The 21372-nt window shown below is 41.0% G+C and overlaps 1 protein-coding gene across 2 annotated transcripts in view; it reads right to left on the bottom strand.

Annotated features, from left to right (window-relative positions):
* usp34 (ubiquitin specific peptidase 34) overlaps positions 1-21372 on the bottom strand; it is a 72087-nt gene that overhangs the window by 42511 nt on the left and 8204 nt on the right. For both annotated transcript variants that reach the window (XM_037763410.1, XM_037763409.1), the window contains exons 2-14: positions 18920-19010; positions 15853-16414; positions 14250-14300; positions 11308-11457; positions 10707-10774; positions 6577-6769; positions 5121-5182; positions 3797-3878; positions 3594-3686; positions 3011-3136; positions 2770-2899; positions 1253-1383; positions 27-745 (exon numbers count right to left, since the gene is read on the bottom strand). In XM_037763410.1, the coding sequence (XP_037619338.1) occupies positions 27-745; positions 1253-1383; positions 2770-2899; positions 3011-3136; positions 3594-3686; positions 3797-3878; positions 5121-5182; positions 6577-6769; positions 10707-10774; positions 11308-11457; positions 14250-14300; positions 15853-16414; positions 18920-19010 (2458 nt within the window). The remainder of the gene's footprint in view (positions 1-26; positions 746-1252; positions 1384-2769; positions 2900-3010; positions 3137-3593; positions 3687-3796; positions 3879-5120; positions 5183-6576; positions 6770-10706; positions 10775-11307; positions 11458-14249; positions 14301-15852; positions 16415-18919; positions 19011-21372) is intronic.

Raw genomic sequence — 21372 nt, forward strand, 5'->3', positions numbered from 1 at the left:
TAGCGCCACCATGAATTTGTCCTTACCCTTCATGATGGTGGTGGTGATGATGGTGATGGTGGTGGTGCTGGGGGCCAATGAAGCGCCTGCAGTTAAAAAGCTCAGTACCCATGGCCTCTCCCAGGAAATCCCCGGGCCGCGGCAGACACGGAGGCTCCTGAGGCCCCTGGACCATCTGTGAGGGGCCAATGTCTGGCGGCTGCTGCTGAGGCTCCGCCCCCTCGGGCCGAGCAGACGACGACGCAGAACAGGCGTCCAACATCCTCATTCGGCCCTCCAATGACGTCGATGCCGCTGTAACCATGACAGCAGAAGTGTCCGGGTTGAAGGGGAGAACCTTGGGCTTGGCCCCGCCCCCCGACCCACTGGGCCCGGCCCCCTGGCTCGGCCCCTCGCCAAGTGCCTCACCCGCCTTCCTCTTCCTCGATTCCGTCTGCTCCCTGGGCTCCTTCTGCTGCCCGCCCTCAGCAGCTGACCGGTTCCCCTCGTCTTCGTCCTCTTCATCGTCATCGTCATCCTCGTCGTCGTCTTCCTCTTCGTCATCCTCCTCCTCCTCCTTCAAGGCCTCGCTGTCCGCCATGTCGTCTGAGTGCATCTCGCTGCCGGGGCTCCCGGCTGATTGGCTGGCTCGGCTGGAGGCGGCTTCGTTGCTGGAAGCCTCACTGCGGCCGCTGCTACTACCCGGCCCGCTGCTGCCTTCTTCCACGCTGTTGGCCGTCTCATCAGAGCTGCCCTGCATCGACTCCTGACGAAACAACACAGACACAAGAAACAATAACATTATTTTAAATCACTTCGGTGTGGCATGTACCCAAATTTTATCCTTAGGGCAATTCAATTTTAAATTTCATCCCATTTCACTTCCAGTTGTTCTTGTTTTGGTTGATTAATTTGCCTTAAATTATAATTGTTTTTTACATTTTGTTGTTATTTGTGTTTCTTGATGCTTATGATTGTTTGTTTATTTTTTTTTATTTTTTTTTACTATAATGTAAATGAGGTCTCTACCTAAATGTATTTCTGAGTCAAAACAAAGGTTGAATGACTGAATGAATGATTTTGTTTTGTTCTGCAAGTTCAGCTGTGATCCCGCCATTATTATCAGCAGCTGTGTATCAAAGGGACCGTGAATCTACATCTGTTGGGTTAATGACAGGCTGATTTGGATCCTGGCATCCCTGCTGTTTTTGTTTGCATTTCAGCTGACAGTGTGTGCACCAGTGTGTGTGTGTGTGTGTGTGTGTGTGCGTACCTCTGTGTCAGACAGCCTCTGCTGGCTCCTCTTGCTGCCAGTCATCATCTGGTCGTCCATCTCCATGTCGCTGCCTCCACTGTGCTGAGTGTCACTGTTGTCACTGCTGTCTGGACTGGCAGCCGGTGAACCTGAGACCAGACAAGAAGACTGAGACTGAAAACCAGGAACCAGACTGAGAACCTCCCCTGGGAAGGAAATCAAACCTGCCACACAAACATCCACAGTTGACACCCGCAGTAGTGGCTGAGGAGAGACGGATGCACACGTCTGCAGAAGCTCAGACACTCTGTCTATTTGAGGAGGATCTGTTTTATACTGCTGCCACTGTCATTTACTCAAGTACTGTAATTAAGTACAATTTTCAGGAACTTGAACTTTACTTGAGTATTTACATGTTCTACTACTTCATACTTCTACTCTACTACCTCTCAGAGGCAAATATTGTACTTTTTACCCCACAACAGTGATTTGTTAAATTTAGTTACAGATTCAGATTGATAACACAAAATAAAATCAATCAATAAATAAATAATGATTTTATTATTATTATACGTTAACATAAGATAAGGCTTTATTGATCCTTGGAGGGAAATTCACAAGCAACCTAACACTATAAAATATAAAGTAATTAGAATTAGCATCACCTTTATCAGCTGCAACATTAAAGTGTTGAACATATTATTGCATCAATAATTACAATCCAATAATATAATATATATGATTCTGAAATGGACCATTCTGCATAATGAGTACTTTTACTTTTGGTAATTTGTGTATATTTTGAAAGAACAACTTTTACTTGTAACAGAATATTTCTACACGGTAGTGTTTCTACCTTTATCCCCATTCCCTCAGAAAAAACAGCTAAAATAATATAACTAAAAAGAATCAGGAATAGCTCGTCAACCATAAGGCTTATGAGCGTATATCTGGTCTCATTTGAAATGTAAGAAACTAAGGATTACGAATCCATTGTAAGTAAACTAAACTATTTTACCATGGAGATTACAATGGAGATGCAATAAAAGAAAAAATAAGATTTTCATCCTCGCCTAGTATAAAATCTAAATTTCAATGGCAATATTACCAGTATAACCAAGATCACAAAAACTGGAGCCAAGATTGCACCTGTTTCCTCTCCCAGTCGATCTCTGTGACTGTCTGGCGGTTTCCCAGATCTTTTGAATATATTTTTCTTATATTTGCAAAGTTTATATCTGTACAATGTTATTTTTAAAATACTTTGTAATAAGACATAGTTTGGACAGCGTACAGTTGGTTTACAGATTCTGAAAGCTGAATACCTCATGTTTTGGTGAACCCGGTACCGGGTTCATTGGGCTTAAGGAGTTTTAAGATGATATGAATACTTCTTCCATCAAAGTGTCAAGAGAAAAAATCCTTATGTTGATCAGTCCAGGTTTCTCTGGAGTGCTAAAACATTTTGAATGTAGCTCTCACATTTCAATTCGTCAATCTTAACTTCCTGGAGTCATACATGAATCCAGACTGACCTTTCTTGTTGCCCATGGGGAGGTTGGTGTTGAGCAGGGAGGCAAAGGAGCTCTGTTTGGAGAGCTGGGCCTTGGCTGCCAGGGCGTTGTTCCACAGAGCCTTGATCAGCATGGAGGCCAGGTACAAAGTCTGAGGAGGGAGACACATGGGCGTTTATTAAACACCTTAAAATACAACAGTCTAGCGAAGACAGCGTATTTTAGGTAATTTTTGAGGCTGTGTGTGTGTGTGTGTGTGTACCTGCTCGGTGTGGGCACTGGGGTGCAGGCCTGACACCAGGTTGAGGACGTGGCGGAGAGGCACTGGGTCCAGGTTCTTGATGAGTGAAGGGAAAAGGTCGTGGATGTAGCGGCTACAGTGTTTCAGCTAAAACACCAAACAAAAAGCAGAGTTAATCATTTCATATCTGTTTTCCTCATTGACAGATTGGTACAGAGCTGTTTTTGTACTGTCTGTATACAACATTAAATATGCCAAAACTAAATTTAAAACTATTTAAAAGGTACAATTGATAACATTCAGTATATCTTCACTCTAGCTTTAAAACTGAGCCCGCTGAAACCTAAAAAAGAAATTAGTGGCGTTAAAACTAATTTGCATTAATGTGTTCTTATCGCGTTAACTTTGACAGCCCTAGTTTTAACTCCAGCTAGACCAGGCCAGATCGCCAGCCAACATTGCCATTGTCATATGTGGCTTTATAACCTTGATAGTACTGCTATTGTGATAAATACTGTAGGCTCCTTTCATGCTGTTCCACAGAATAACGTAATAATGTGGAATAAAGCTGCGTACAGTCAGGTGTAAATCTGTACCGTCTTACCTGAGCTGCAGCCCAGATACAGTCCACGTGCTGCGTGCTGAGTCGGCCCTCTGCAGCCAAGAAGTTCAGGATCACTTGGCACTGTTTAATGATCTGGAAAAGACACACTTACTGTAACATCAGCCTTGCTTGGATAAAATAAAATGACATCCAATCTCCAGAAAATAATATGACAGTTCACATCACTGGATCAGACGTCTCACCTCAATGTGCAAATTTGGTCCGAATATGTGCTCCACCACGTTGTTGTGGATCAGCCAGTCAGCTAGTTCCTTCGCTATGGACCTGGTAGGGTGAAGCAGAATCAGACATTCAGTAAAGTAACACATAGGGTTAACCAGAGCTCAACATATGGAGCAGAAAATTCATCATTATATAGGATGTGTGATGTTGTGACATGGTGCATATTGACTGTATTTATGTATAACTACAGGTGTTAAAAGAGGAGGCTGTATTGTGTCTTTATCCTTCTTCTTTGGTTATTTTTAGGACTGTCAAAGTTAACGCGATAACGTATTAACACAACTTGCAATTTCTAGGTTGCAGCTCAGTGGCTCAGTTTTAAAGCTAGAGTGAAGATGGCGTCATATGAAGCTAGAAAACCTAAGGAATCCATCGGTACCAATCATGTCACACTAGCTTGTTGTGAAGGAGGCGAAATAAGGCTCCAAACTTGCGCTAAATTTTAGCGAGGGAAAAACTGGCATGGCCATTTTCTGGCGGTCCCTTGACCTCTGACCTCAAGATACGTGAATGAAGATGGGGTCTATGGGTACCCACGAGTCTCCCCTTTACAACTCAATACTGACTATGTTTACATGCACACTAATATCCCACTATTATTCAGAATATGCCAAAATTGTGAATTTGATACGGGTCATGTAAACAGCATATTCCGTTTGGATATTCTGAATTAGGCTTTATTCTGAATGGAGCATTTTCCGATTAAGACATGTGGGATATGTCGATATTATTCAGGGTTTTAGGAGCATTGTTTGGACATGTACGCAGCACATTCAGAATATGCGTCTCAATTGGGGTTTTTACGGCAGTTTGCAACACACGGCCTCTTGCCTGTTAATGGCCAGCTCTGTGTACACAAACAAACTAGCCGACAGTTTGCAGAGATGCATGCCCAAAAGAAAAGCTCCCATTTCTGGTTGGAGGGAGAAACACACTTACTTTTAAACATTATGAAAGACTTGAATATCAACAGGTTTTTGGATATGCGCAAATATCGCAACGCCGACCTTTTCAAAAAGGGGGTTGAAGGAATGAAACAGGGAGGCTGTGTTAGCTACTGGTTACATTAATCGGAGTATGAACGACTGCATGTGAATAAGGGCAAAAAACTAAATATTTTGTGCATGTAAATGTAGTCAATCATTGTTCTCAAGACTGCTGCTTTTGTGGATATTAATAAAATGCAAATATATCATCAATTAATTAAAGCAGACCCAATTACTTTTCTAATTGGATATATCAGCACCTTCTTGGACGGTATCTGATCCCTTTAAACTGACTTACGTTTCTGTGTCGGACACCAGTGACTCGTTGTTGCAGACATCATTGAAGGTGTGGAGTTGATTCTAAGGAAACACAGACACATATGGTTCATGATGAGTGAAGAAATAATACATCAATCATCTTTGTACAAGGTTGTTTCCCCATCAGTGCCATACAAACACTTTCAAATTAAAAAGAAAGCTGTTGACAAACTGTCTCCTGGCTGTAATTATCACTGTTTCTTGGGAAATACAGGCAGAGTCAAAGAGTCTTTAGTGGCCTTTGCAAACTAAATTAAATTAATCAAATAGAGCACCAGCCTTTTCCAGAGTCCTCACAGTGATTCAGTTCACTGACATTTATAAGGAAATATAGTGTTACTGCATTTTTTAACCCAATAAATGTTTACTGTAGACATTCAAATAGCATACTAAACAACAGCAGGTATATTTATAATGATACCAGCACTACTGTATATACACAATACAATGCATTACAATTTTACAATAAGAGGTAACGTCCAATATCTAAAACCTGCTCTTCACTTGCAGTTTTATAGCACTCAAAGTCACTTATTATCTCAACAATGTGTCCTCATTGCTTTTCATTCATACATTTTAACCTGCTAATTGCTTAAAGGCACAGTGTGTTGGATTTGGTGGCATCTAGTGGTGAAGTTGCAGAATGCAAAACCGTGGTAATGCCATCCATATCACTTTACTGCAGTTTCATGCGTTTCAGTGTGTAGAGAATTACGGTGGCCTTCAGGTAACGTAAAAGCGTGAAAGGCTCTCTCTAGAGCCAGTGTTTGGTTTGTCTGTTCTGGGCTACTGTAGAAACATGGCGGAGCAACGTGGCGGACTCTGTGAAGAGGTCCCGCTCCCTATGTAGATATGAAGGGCTCAGTCTAAGCTAACAAAAACACAACAAATCTTAGTTTCAGGTGATTATAAACTAAAGAAAATATAGTTATGAATGTTATATTTCATGTCTGCTGATACATCCCCGAAATGTTACACACAGTTTCTTTAATATCACATACTGAGTATTTAACATTTAAAAATGTAAAGACTGTACGCATGTTAAGACATGCAATGTTAGATTGCTAAAATGCAAAGTGTTACATACTGAATGTTCAGTTAATATACCAAGAAAGGAAGTGTTGTGCAAAAATGTGGTCCAAGCGATTGGATCTCAATGCGTCCTCAATGCGTCTTGGGTGCATTCACACCTGTATTTAGAGATGTCCACTAATGATCGGATCATCCAGGACGCATGTTAATACCAGGTCTGAACAGGGCTGAAACAGAACTGCAGCTGAAACTCAAATGACAAACACAGAGCCAGAATCAATCACAGAGGTTGCTCATAGGGTGTGACGAGTCCCACCAAGAACCCCTGTTAAAAAGCCCCTGTTTATCAGCCGACCCCAAGCGACCGTGTGTCAGTGAGTTCAGTCATGTTTGCGGTGACTCACAGTGATTTGGCTGAGTCCAGCCAGCCTCATGGTGAGCGTGGGGGACATGAAGTATTTGAAGGCGAGGTCCAGGCTCTCCTTGTCGAAGCACAGCGCGCTGTCCAGCGGCTCCTTCACCGTGCTCCACATCAGGTCGGCCATGTTGCGCGCCGCGCTCTGCCGCAGCTCCTGGTCCGACAGCTTACACAGATACCTGCAGGCAGCAGAAACAAAATGTAACTAACTGCTCTTAATGCTAATGTTTGGACAGAACCAAGTACTGTGTTACATTCAGATTTGGTTATAATTTCATCTCTCCGAACACCCATTGTCTGCGGGTCAGTACCATTGACTTATCTTGTATATGTTGGTTTCCTTATCAATAGCTTATCGTGTAAAAAAAAAAAAAAATCACAGACTAATTACACACGTACAGTAAGAAGATGAACACCCTGAAAACATGATTCTCAATCCAATATTTTGTCCCTACATCCACGTTAGCAGAAACACTGATACCCTCTTCAAAATTCCCCACCAGCACTTCTGGCAGGGAAAAATCCTCCAGGAGGAATTTGAGTAGCTGGTGGGCAGCATGCCAAGAAGACACATCACAGCTGCGATAATGAGAAAGACTGTTGGACTCAACATAAATCTAGGATCTCTCACATTTCACATTTCTGTGACTCCACCTTTTCAAACATCTGAAAAACTTTGCACCTTTGAGATTCATTTTTAATCACATTCCTTTTCCTGCCCTGTGTAGGCGAACGTTGAGAGATGTGATCAACAGCAGAGTGCTGCTGCTGACTCATCCAGTCTCTGCTCTGAGCCGGGATTGGTTGGGTTTGTGGTTTTCAGGTCTTTTCTGATGAGCTGGGATGCTACAGTTGCTGCTAAAGGGGTTTGTGTTTTGCTGATCAAACAGATTTAAAAAGATAAACATGTACAAAGACCTAAACTGGACTGAACACCGGGAAACACGGTTTAGAATTGTCTAATTAGTTGTATTGGACTACAGCCTTGTAGAAAAAGCTAATTTCTGTTTTGAATATGATTTTGACAACTAAGGCTGTTCTCGACCAAAGAAATTCCTAGTCGACTAACACTCATACGATTTTATCGACTAATCGATTAGTTGATTTAATCGACAGATCTGTAAAACTGAGTTTCTCCACAAAGACTAAGACCAAAACTACCGATTAGTCGACTAATCGACTAAGAGGGGACAGCCCTACCTGTAACCGTATTGTCAGCAAAAACTTTTTCTTTAAGATGAAAGTAAACCCAAAAAGCAAAACCAAATACACTTCAGGCTGAGGCCAGGCAGGAGGAAGCACAGAAAGAAACAGTGTGGTGAACATTAAATCAGCTGCAGTACAGTAAGTCTTGTTAATAAGAAAATACTTTGAGAACTACACAACCAGTCCTCCAAATGTTGAACTTGATCTGTCATGTTGCTACACAACAATCAGCTACTAGCTATGTTAGCCCTTGCACAATTTGCATATGTAATTGTTCATATATTTATCTTAATATCTTCTATGATACTATTAGGGCTGTCAAAGTAAATGCAATAACGCGTTAATGCAAATTTGTTTTAACGCCACTAATTTCTTTCACACATTAACGCAACTTGCAGTTTATAGGTTGTAGCGGTCTCAGTTTTAAAGCTAGTGAAGATACTGGTATATCATAAGGAATCCATTGGTATCAATCATGTCATACTAGCCTTTTGCGAAGGAGGTCAAATAACGCTCCAAACTTAATCACTAAATTTTGGAGAGAAAAAACTGTCATGGCCATTTTCAAAGAGGTCCCTTGACCTCTGACCTCAAGATATGTGAATGAAAATGGGTTCTATGGGTACCCACGAGTCTCCTCTTCACAGACATGCCCACTTTATGATAATCACATGCAGTTTGGGGCAAGTCATAGTCAAGTCAGCACACCCGACTTGGGTTTGAGTTTGCCATGTTATGATTTAAGCATATTGTTTTATGCTAAATGCAGTACCTGTGAGGGTTTCTGGACAATATTTGTCATTGTTTTGTGTTGTTAATTGATTTCCAATAATAAATATATACAAACATTCCCATGGTAATAACAGTTTTAAATACTTGACAAATCTCCCTTTAAGGTACATTTTGAACAGATAAAAATGTGCAATTCATTTGTGATTAATCGCAATTAACTATGAACAATCACGCAATTAATCACGATTATATATTTTAATCGATTGACAGCCCTAAACACTATATATATTATTTTATTTATATTATCCGTAGTAATCATTATTCTTGCACTGTTTTTATTATTTAATTACTTTTTAATCACCTTACATTTGCATTACCTCAATTAGCTTGCTGTACATTATCCCTTACTTGTGCAACTTTACTCGGCTCTGAATCCACGTTGACATACTGAATCCCTCATCTCGTTTCTCCAAGCTGTGCTCATGCACCTTTGTTGTGCATCATATGCTGCTGGTGTGTGTTGCCCTTTAGTTAAAGCTGAATGACGAAGTAATCTAAGAGATCTTGATGACATTAACGATTGAAATGTTTAAAAACTGAACTGTGACAACATCGACAGTGAGATGGATGAATATTCTGAGGGAAGAGGGAAGTTATAATAAAATCAGGGAATGACCCTTTAATCATTATTCATATTACAGTAATCATTGTTATTCGACCACTGTGTGTCTCTGCTCAGTGAGACAGAAGAGGCTGCGGAGCATCAGCCCGCCTTCGTCACATGACCGAGCCTGCCAGCGCTCTGCCTCCTCTAGGGTCATGTGAGGAGAGGTTCACCGGAGGCCTGGCAACTGTTGCCATGGCGACGGAAGCTCTTCCTAGCAACACATGTGTGGCACTTTGGTATTTGGGGGAGAGAGCACGAATGAGCGAGGTGCACTGACTGACTGAGTGAGAGAGACGGAGAGGGAAAGAGCTCCGAGACAAAATACACCACGTCTGGCTTCTTCACTTCAAATGGCAGCAGACATCGATGGAGAGACACACCTAAACTGTCATGGATTCCCAAAACATTTAAAGGCGCAATAAATACGATTTTATCATATGACAGTGCAGAATAACACAGGAATGACAAGGTTACTGATTAAGAACTGGCAGTCATATCTAGATTTTAGGGGTTTGTTCTGATATTAATCAAAAAGTCACCGCCAATCCTCTGCACAAGCTACACTTCTTCCAGCCTGATTTGAGTGGAGGAGCTGTCAGATGCTGCGCTAACAGGAAAGCAAGGTGTTCAACAAAATGGCAGCTACTCAGTCATATACAAACCAGGGACTCAGACAGGCCTGCAGCAGTGTGCAGGAGTTAAACTGGCAAAATCACAACAGCAGCTGAATGGAGGACCATGACTTTAGAGGCTGCTGGATTTCCTATTTCGATTTAAGAAAAGGTGGTCTTTTCACGTCTGTGTACAGACAGGTGCATGGGAGATAGATTCCTTGATACCCACCAATAATTGCTTTTAAATTGTATTTACGTTGTACATTGAAGGGAACTCGCCTTACTGGGTCTTAATAATAGATTTTCTTTCCCTCTCCCAGATGTGTTTGCAACTTTCCATATGGGTTTGTTTATTACTCTGTCCCTAGGATCGGCTGATTGTTCTGTGCATGTATGTATACTGTATATGTGCAGGTTTATTGTCATTTGTTGTATGAAATGCCTGATGAAGGTCGCTTGACCAACATGTACCAAGTGTTGACAGTGTGCGGAAGTTGATTTTTTTGTTTTGCACCAACAACACAAGTGCAATATCTCTGAAGGACAGCTTTTGCCACAGCAAACATATTCACCAGCATAGAGAAAGAGCGCAACGTAGTATACTCTGAAAACCACAGGAGGTGACTCAGTGTTGAATAAAACCAGATTAAAACTATGAAGGACAAAAAAAAGACTAAAATGTGACTAAAACTAATAAGCATTTTTTGTCTTAAGAATAAGATTAAATCTAAAATAGCTGCGAAAATTAACACTGAAAGTCAATGGAGAGCGATGAATTGTTTTCCCCTCCGATGTGGGCGGGACTTAATTGCGCTCTGTGTCTATGTGACTGAGGAAAACTTCCTATTTTGTTCCCTTATAAAAGAAAACTGTGGCGTCTGTTTGGAGTAAACTCACCGTATTACATAGGTGCGGAACGGTATGATGTGCTGCATGACCGCAGGAATGTGCAACCATATTCGGATCTGTGAGGAGAACCAAAAACAAAACGCAGTAAGTATTTAACATCAAACGTGTGAAAATATATCAGACAATCTATACTGGGTGTTTTTAAAAATAGTATCCCACTTCCTAGCTTATGGGGCACATCTCGCTAAAACTAATTAAGTCTAATATTTTGTCCACCCCATTTTTATCAATGAGGATGGGTTAAATAATTGGAAACACCTATGCAATACTGTTCAACAGCACCTCAAATTAGGAGCCCATAAATGACTATTAAGTTGAAACAACACCTCTCTTAAACACAACAACAACAAAACAAAAGCTGAATAAATTATAATCTTCATGAAGGGAGGATTTATTGCAGGACTGTTGTATTAGACTGCATTAGTTTTAGCTAGGTGTTCCTAATAAACTGGCAACTAGCCAAAACATCACTTTCCCTCCAAATCCACCTGAAAAATAATGTCTCAATCTAGGTAAGATTTATTGATTTTAGAGTGTTACATTTGAGTTTTAGACAAACAGCATTTTGTGTCTGGGTCGGTGGACTCACGTTGGAGACGATGGTGATGAAGGCGTGGGCAATGGGGAAGGGGAGGCTCTCCGGAGTGCCCGATTCGAAGCACTCCTTCATCAGGGAGAGGCCGTGCTTCCCACAGAACAGACAGACGTAACGCAGCAGATGCAAGGGAACCTCCACGTCCTGGTCAACAAGGGGAGACAACATCAGATACATCTCATGAAGTCAGGATGCATTATCACAATTAACTCTTTAGTAGGGCTGCAACAATTATTTTCATTGTCGATTAATCTGTCGATTATTTTCTTGATTGATCGATTAGTTGTTTGATCTTTAAAATGTCAGAAAATGGTAAAAAATGTGTTTCCCAAAGCCTAAGATGACGTCCTCAAATGTCTTGTTTTGTCCACAACTCAAAGATACTCAATTTAGGGTTGTACAGGAGTAAAGAAACCAGAAAATATTCACATTTAAGAAGCTGGAATCACAGAATTTTGGCGTTTTTTAACTTAAAAATTACTCAAACCAATTAATCGATGATCAAAATAGTTGGCGATTAATTTAATAGTTGACAACTGATCGAATATTCGATTAATCGTTGCAGCTCTACTCGTTTGTCGTCTTCTTTCAACGATTTTTTTGGTTTACTTTCCAGAAGTGGAGCACTTGCTGAGAAGTGCTCATTTACAATCAACTGTGAAATGTTTTTGCAGCAATAAACATCAAAACTTGTGGGTGCATTTCTTTAAAATTACCTCCTTTGTAAAAATGTTTTTGTAAAAAAATGGTTATTTATTTGTGAAAAAGCAGTAAAAAACAAAAGTAATGAGCCTTAATTATAGTGCCAGAAAGCTTTTCTGTTTGGACGTTTCAACACTTTTTCTGCTATAAAAACTTGTAGTAATTGATATGAATTGAAAATCATGTCAACAGCGCTCTGAGCTCTGCTGCAAAATGCAGTAATGTTTATTATAAGACCTTCTGCATTTCTTAACATTTACTTCTACTTAGCATTTTCTTTCTGATTTAAACAAAGCGAGTGTGTTGGAAACTGATGTAGTCTTGTGTAGTATATTTGTTGTCATGTGGTTGTTTTTTGTCTACCTGTCCAGGGACAACAGATGCACATAGCTTCTAGATTACTCTGATCATTTTTTTTTTTTAATTGTGCGCTGTCCCTGAAAATAAATAAAATGGTCATGCCAATTTTGGCTTGTTTCGACTTAATTGGAAACTCTACGTGAAATCAGTGTATTTTAATAAGAATAAATCAATTATTTTATGCTATACCAGTTGTTCTGACCGGTAAAAAAAGTGAAAGCTGGTAGTTTTTCTTAGTAGTGCGGCTCATTTTTCATACAGCCTGTTATTAAGCTCATCTGGCCCCTGAGCTTAATGAAAACTTTATTACGGTGGGAAGGTAAAAGCCATCGAGCTAGCAGATTATCCGGGGACACATTACGGCTCTCTAGAGGACAGTGACTTCATCTGCAGGAAACGGTGTTCGAGAAAGAAAAACGTACCCAGCACAGCTCTTTTACTTGTTTTGTTTTTTCCACAGTATACAATCCCTAACCCCCATCTAAAAACTACAATATGAGCTAATTTAACAAAGAATAGAAGTACAGTACATTCCTTTCAAAAACATTGTTCTTAAACTGATTCTGAGCTCTTAAAATCTCAGAACACAAAGAGCAGCATCAGGAGCACAGAAACAATGAAACCCCGTTACCATGGAGTTCATGAGGCTCAGCACGCTGCAATAACGTGGGCGTCGATTTGACAAAACAACCAAAGGGGGCAGGAAATGTGGACAATACTTATCTAAAATCAAAAAACTTAACACACAGACTGATGTGACCCAAAACTGTGATATCAGGCCTTTCTGATAAAAACATTCTGCCTCTGACTCATAATTGAACACATGAACGGTCTAAGTCCTAAGAAACTTCCAAAATGAGCAAAGTCATTGTTTTCCTAAGTCTTACATAGATTTTTTTTTTTGACCTGATGTGACATTTTGCTGCCTTTGTTAATAACAGTCTAGATCTAGAAGTCTAGAAGTGACACAAGCACCTTGGCTTGTTTTTGGCACGTCATCTTCTGCTTTTTATCTGTAGGATATTAATTGTTACATTTGTACTGACCTGCAGTGGTGCAATGTAACAAAACATGTAAGGTTCTCTCTTTGTTTTATTGTGAATCTACTCCCCATTTTGGATGATTTTCCATCCCATGTGAAGCCATTTAGTTCATTATATTAATAAACAAAAAGTAAGTCATAAATTCAAGCTGGGCCGCCCAACACAGAGCGGATCGTAGCAACATGAAACATCACATCAGACAACGTTTATATTTGGACACTGAGCCGCCTCAGTATCAGGTTTCTGAGGTCAGATCTGAGGTAACCTCTCAGATCAGGAGACAATATGAACTCCCCCCAGAAGAGAAATGCAAAATGCAAAAAAACTGCTGCAACTGCTGCTGAGAAAAGGTAATTATCAGAAATTTCTAGACAATTCACAGGAGGTGACTCGGTGAAAACTGGTGTTACTAACACTTTAACTATTTCTCTTCCCAGTCAAGGGAAGATGATGAAGTACTTTATTTTTTCCGGTTAATCTGTCCTTGTGCCTGTACAAACCTGAATATTAATTCCCACAGTATGTGCACGGTGACCTCAGACACCAGCCAAAACTAAAGACTGTTTAGTAGACTGCTCATATGGGCCCCTGATGATGACGTCTCTTACAGCAATTCCAAACAGGCCTGAGGCCTACATCTAGTTTTCATCTTCACCCCTGAACGAGGAAGTCTGTGTTTGTTGAGGCAGACATCGTCACTGGTCTGAACTGGATGTAACGCAACATGTTTTTGAGGGATTATCTCCTGCTGTTGGAGTCAGGAAATTGACAGGAAGCAGAGTCTACACCTAACTTGACTCAGTGGAAAAAGGGAAAAGGTAGTTTTCTTACGTTCATGTCGCAGAAGGAGCCGAGGATGTTGCTTTCATGAGCAGATATGTCCTAAAGGAAAGAAACACAGACAGAAAGGACAGACAGCAACACAAGAGTTTTAGAGGTTATACACGACATGAAAAAGTTGTGCCATCCTGAAATAGAGTAATTAAACTTACAGGCCATTGTTCCCATTCAAAGGATGTTAAGAAGAGCTTGAACAGGGAAGAATGTGTTTTGGTATTCAGCAGAAAGCTACAATACATCGGTGGGTTTACACCACAGGACAAGGACAAAAACATACATCTGTGAGTTTGAAGAAAGAGACTCATCTATCTGGACTAAAGATAGCCTGACAAATACCTGTCTATTATGACAGTATCGACAATATTTAAGAGTTTTTAAAAATCAGACGATATACTGAATATACTTAAAGGAATAATTTGGGGAACTATGTGCATTTGTTTTCTTGCTGAGAGGTGCATGAGAAAAAATCAATATCACTCATGTTTGTACATTAAGACCAGCGCTAGAGCCAGGAGGCATTTAGCTCAGCTTAGCTGGATAACTTAGACTGGAAGCAGGGGGAAACAGCTAGCCTGGACAACTCCAAAGTTAAAAAAATGTGCTTACCATAACCTCCTCCAAAAGTCCACTAATTAAGACAACATATCTTGTTTGTTTAATCAATACACCAACAAAAATGTAAAAACATGAAGATGTGGTTTTATAGGGGAATTACATGCTGGAACAATTTCTTGGTGACCAACAGCCGGACCTGGAAGTGACTAGGAAGTCACTGCATCCAGCCGCTGTGTATTATTCAGTAAAAACTGGTAAAAAATTATAAATGTTTGATATAATTTAGAATCAATGTCTTGATGACATAATTTGTCCACCACAGAGAACTAATAGGTTTATTTTTACACGGTAAAATGTCTCACTCAGTACATATTTTTTACCCTTTTCCCACCCAAATTGGTGCAAATATTTACGTTTTTTAAACACGGAAAACCCGCTCAAAACAGGCGATAGACTCCTTTCCCATTGCCAGTATGCCGTGCCGTTGCACTGGCCTCTCTGTTTTTTGCCTGGTGTGTCATGTTCAACGTCATGGACGCACCGCTTAGCACCAGAAGCAGGGTTAGTAAACAGTGAAAATGTTGCGGTGGTTACTTCTTTTTTATATCGGTTACTTATTCAGTCTTTCTTTCACACTCTCAAACCAGAGTTGGTGATTGTTGGAAGTGTGTTTTACGACAAATCAGCAAGGTAAAATTACTGTTTTCTGACTGGAGTCTGGTGGTTTTGAAGAGTGCATATTAATTGTATGTTTTGAAAGTAAATAAATTATAATGGTTGTAAAAAATCCCTGTTGGCTTTATTTATTATAGATTAACTTCCACACGTCACATAGCATTGCACCGGAAAAGGGGCAAAAATTAGCGTACTGTCCACTTGGGTGTCATGTTTCCATCACTGTCAATTGGAACGATAACAACCCGTGACTACTGCAGTCATTTGTCGCCAGATGTTGGCGAGTGTTTGCCTCAGAAATCATGCACTTGTCAGGCTGTAACCTGCAGGGCGTGATGGTGTGTGATATGGGACTTGTCCTCACCTCTATGGTGGGGTGTGTGTTGTGTTTGTAGGCTGTGTAGAGGGGGAATTGGATCTGGAAGATCTTGGCGGCACACAACAGCAGTTTCTCCCTCTCCTCTGTGCTCCAGGAGCTGAACGGGTCCTGGTTGTCACTGCTGCTGCTTGCTCCGACAGTACCATCCCCATCACCACCCCCAGACCCACCGCCGCTCTCCCCAGGACCCAGCGCTTCCATCTGGGCTTCACACGGCTGGTTGGGCCCCTGAGCCTGGCTCTGGGTCTTATTCTGGTTCAGGTCGGGGGCGTCGCCGTCCTCCTCGGCAGAGTCTCTCTCCACATTCACAGGTTCGTCCTCCCCGGGTGAGGACGGCTGTGGGAGGGGCCCGGGTGCAGCCTCGGCACCGCTCCATTCGGACCCTGCCTCAGCCCCAGACACGCCTCCTTTATGGGTGTGGTCCTGGACGCTGCAGAGGCGGTCTCTCAGGCTGCTGATCTGAGCGATGACCAAGTTGATGAGGGCGTAGACCAGCTGATTAAAGACCTCCAGGTGCTTGTACTCCTTGAAGCAGCAGAGACATTGTCTGAAGACACAATGCAGGAGAAACAGGAAGTGTTAAAGAGGAAACCCACATGGCTGCAAAGCTTCAGGATCTTACTGAGCGGTTCTGTAATTACAGAGCTACGACAGAGGAAAATACCTGCAGCATTTCTGTATGATTGAGATGCAATTTGTGACTTTTTTGGGGGGTCAAATCTATAGGTTGTGTGGCTCAGGCTCGATTGAACAGCCAAATCTGAGTCGAATCAAAACAGTGTGATTCGGGAACAGCCCTTGTACACACGACATCTACTGCATGTCAGGGCTCTGTTGCTCATCTAGAGGTGTCTTCCATTTTTTTATGGGGAGTTTTTCTCTATCTGGAACGAGGGTCTGAGGACAGAGGGTGTTGAATCCTGTACGGATTGCAAAGCCCTTTGAGGCAAATTTGTGAAATGTGATATTGGGCTGTATAAATAAAATTGACAGACATTAGTCATATAAAAATAGATAATAGAGGAGAGAAAAATTATACTAGTTTAAAGAATTCACTGAAAATCTGACATGTAAATTGCTGAAGTAACAGTAAAATTTGTCTCAGAGGGTTTGCGGTGTTTTAAGAGTTAGTAGTCTGTGCAGATACAGTAAGTAGCCATGAAGTTTATTTTCTTTGGAGTTTGCTTTGCCCAAAACTGTGGATAACAGATGAATCGTATTCTTATGCTCAGACTCAATAAATTCTATGAAGAAATGTAATGTAGACATTGGTTAACCTTTCGTTAATTCTTGTTCTCTAAAATAATAAATTGTTGGACCGACTGTCGAGCCACAAGCACAAACAAAGCAGTATCATTAGTGCACACAACATGGCGTTAGATTACCTGTTTATGTGTTAAGATTTGTTTAATTTCAGCATTTATGAGCTAGTTCACTATTCTCTACTGGGAAAATGTTACAGAAGCCATGTCTCCACTTTACTTTTCACAAACAGCAACAGTAGCATCAGATCCTGTGTTTATTGGTAAAATGTCTTATTTCAAACAGTGTAAAACAAGCAAGAGCATTCAGAAATCATTTTCTCAGTGGACTGCAACTTTGTGTAAAAACTAGGGCTGCCTCCGTTTTGGTCTTAGTCGACTAAGATTTCTTTAGTGGATTAGTCGTTTTTAATGATTTGTCATGCTGAATGACTTACTTCTAACAAACTTATGAGCACATCTCTGGTAAACACATGATTTGAAGTGGTGCTTCATATGAATCTTTGTGGAGAAACTCAGTTTTATAAATCTGTCGGTTAAATCAACTAATCAATTAGTCAACAAAATTGTATGAGTGTTAGTCGACTACGAATTCGAGGACAGCCCTTGTAAAAATGTCTCTTTCCAATCTTCAAAAACTCAACTTTTCTTCCAACAAACTCTGACTGCAATGTGCATTAAACAACTTGACATGTAAGATGACATAAATAAACATCAAGACAAGTAGATTTTAAAACACTATATTTCCATTCAAGTTTCTTGTTACAAAGTAAACTGAGTGTGTGGAAGTACAGTGCTGATGTTTTGCCACGTCTCAGCGTATTACCCATCACTTAAGGTCACCAGCAATTTCCTTACTTTCTACAAACGATGGAAGCATGACACACTTATAAATAAAGCACAGGAGGCCCAAGGAAGGATTGCTTCTCGGTAACATTTAAACAAATTAGTCAGCTTAATTTTGAGTGTGTAGGTCAGCGACTTCAAGTCTCCTTCATTACACCAAATATAAAAACACTCTGACTGGATGAATAAAAACAGACCAAACTAAATGAGAGTCATCATTACTCAGAAGCTTCATCGTCTGTCAGAGCAGACTGGAGTCTGTTTCTGCTCCCATTAAACAACGATCATCTTTGTGCTTGGAAATACAATATTTATTTATCCAAGTGAAGGTTGGCAGAGCATGAAAGCTCCTCCGAAACATCACAGTGAAGCCACATTCACACCTGAGAAACGCCCACCAAACCACAGGCTTCACCAGGTTTAATGCCTTGCTCAAAGGTAGCTGGACTATAGTAACTGAAGAGGGGCAGACTGAGTCATTCATTTCCACTAACCACATTATCCCAGCTGGTAAGAAGCCAACGTGAATGGAGTTTGTCACTTTCACCAGCTTGTACAAAATTAGATTTGCTGTTTTCTCCTTTTATAATGTTTTTAAAACACACACACACACACACACACACACACACTGTCCTATTGCCTAGACAGAGTTGAAGTACAGGCTCAAAGAAAACCCTGACTGCACCAACTTATAGTGATAAAGTCCTGCAGAGGGAGAGAGCTGCCGAGACAAGCTACTGGGTTAAAAGGTGGTCAAAATAAAAAAAATGTCTCCATTTTCCTCAGCAGTGAACACAAGCAAAGAGCTGCTTATTACAGTTTGGAAAACCTTTCAAGGACACAAGATCATCAAGGAAAGCAATGTCATTTCTTGCTTCTCTTTGAGCCTAAATATGTAAACGTTATCAGCTGACTCGTGTGATTCGAGAGGAAGATGTACTGACCTCTGTGTCCAGGAGCTGATGTAGCCCAGCACTCGCAGGGCATGTTCCTTCTTCAGCTGGAAGCCTCCTTCACTGCCGTCTGCATCCGATACTGAGGAGGAACAAGAGAAAATACCTGTTAGAGAAGAGCTGCATACATCTCAGGGAATCTGATGAAAAATAACGTCTTATGTCGCATTCACACCAAGAGCGAAGCAAATTTTCGACTCGCTTTACTCGCACGAGTTGGACCGCCGGGTTTTCTGAATGGAGTTTAGATCGATCAGTGCCAGGCTATGCTAACATTGTAGCTGCTTCATCAACACTCAACATAACGTTATCTAGGCATTTGCGAAAAGTCTGCTTCGCGCTTGGTTTCAATGCAGCATTATTTTAACATTTTATTCCCCAAACAGCTGACTAAACACCACCAATGAGCTGGTGGTTGGTTTTAACACTGTTACTGTCAGGTGACCTAACTCCTAATTAGAGTTGTCCTAATTGTCATGAAAAGAGAACATCTTTGAGATTGTGTAGGCACATAAATGTTACCACATTTTGGGAGAATATATCTTTAAGCCCTAAGAGACATTTTAGTTTATGAAATTCCAGTAAGACGTTTCTTGGATTAATAACAGAAGACGAAAAAAAGTGACCTGTATCTGCGAAATTCATTGATGTTTTTTCTCTCTTGATGGGCTTCAATTTGGAGGCTGCCTACTACAAACACATTAAATATTGGCACCAGACTTCAAAAGCTTCAGTCTAAAGTTACGGTTATTCTATTGGCCTTCAAAGATCCACATCAGTCACACCCAGTTTAGAGGAATCAAGTGTCTCCACTGGATCGCTGACCTCAATTTGACAGCAAAGACACACACAACACAAAAAGCGGCAACAATAGTACTCAATCAACCCTCTTGGCCGTGCAAGCCTGAAACAGAACCGAACCCTCTCAGGTCTATATATGAACAGAAGCTCCTCTGAGGCTTCAGAACCGGGGCTGACTTAAACTCTCTGCGATATTGGCCCGGCCGGCAGATTTGGCCGTATTTCCTGCAGCCGCTTCACTGCTTTGATGATGATGTCGTCTGGGAACGGGCACACAGGTGCCAACATTAAACCCAGTTTATGGCTGCAGCTCACCGTGGATATAAATACAAAGCGGGGGAGGACACCTGCACTGTGTGATCACACTCCTCAGCTCAGCAGTGACTGTAACGCTCAGCCAGACTGGAGGCGTTTAAACATGAACGCTCCAGCTGTGACACTAAAAGTACAGTTCAACTAAAATGTGTTTTTGAAAGCCAACAGCGGTTGACTGAGAAAGATCTGAAGCGCTCAGAAAGACAATATGTAAAAAACAAAAAGAAAGATGCTCTTTGATAGAGGCCGTGTGCCCAGGGCTCTGAACTAACTTTTTTCACCATCGTCCCGGAACTGTCCCAAAATACAACCTAAGTCGTCCCGAATTGAATGTGGACCGTCACAAATTTAAAATCTGTTTATCTACATTATCATTAGTTAAAATCAAAGTGACCCATAACATAAATAAAACACCAAACGTGATTTGTTTGTTTTTGTACATACATTTATAATTTATTCAAAACATTGTTTTTGTTATTTTATTGGTTTGTTATTTATAATTTGCATGTTTCTTTGATGTCAACAATGCAGCTAAGTTAATTATTTTTTAACGAGTAAAAAGTAGAGAGTAAAAAGTTAGAACCGGCCCTGTTAGCTGGTGTGTCCTAAAGTTGAGGAGCTGCTGGACAAGATGCTCCTGTCATGGAGAGAGGAGCAGCATGTTGGTACGGACAAAATGTGATGGAGAGATCTTATTGCAGCCTTATTACCCAAAGGGGACAAAGTGGAGTAAGTAGGTAAATAAGTGGTTAACATTAGTAACATGATTTGAGCTGTGGCGGAGTTTTGAATCCTCATAGTTAACATAACGTTATTGTCAGTTAATATCAGTCTAAAGTTAGCTAACTGGTCACGTTAATTCTAGTAAGCTCATTGACTTGGGTTGAATTCCCCGTTGCCGCTGCAGCTGTGGTGAAGACAGAGGCCGGCGGTATGTACCGTCTGTGTGTATATGTGTATGTGTAGGACAGATCAAGGGGCACTGACAGTGTGTGTGTGCATGCGATTATGTGGCCACGGATGTTTAATAACAACAGTGTGTGCTATACAAAACATGCAGTCAGTTTAATTTTCATCGCCGTTCATTGTAGGATATTTTTCTTTCAACTCTCGTCCCAAATTCGTTCAAAAAATCATTTCTGAACCAAATTTCACAGCAATCCATATAACAGTTATTGAGGTATTTCAGTCGGGCCCAAAGCGGTCGACCAACTGAACTAAAGACCGATATTTGTTATCCCTAGAGCCTTACGTGGCAACACAAGTTGCACCGCCCATCAACAATGGGGACATCGACTACATTGCTCTGGCAACAGTTAACAACGCAA

Source organism: Sebastes umbrosus, chromosome 3, assembly GCF_015220745.1.
Source record: "Sebastes umbrosus isolate fSebUmb1 chromosome 3, fSebUmb1.pri, whole genome shotgun sequence".
Taxonomy (NCBI): Eukaryota; Metazoa; Chordata; class Actinopteri; order Perciformes; family Sebastidae; genus Sebastes; species Sebastes umbrosus.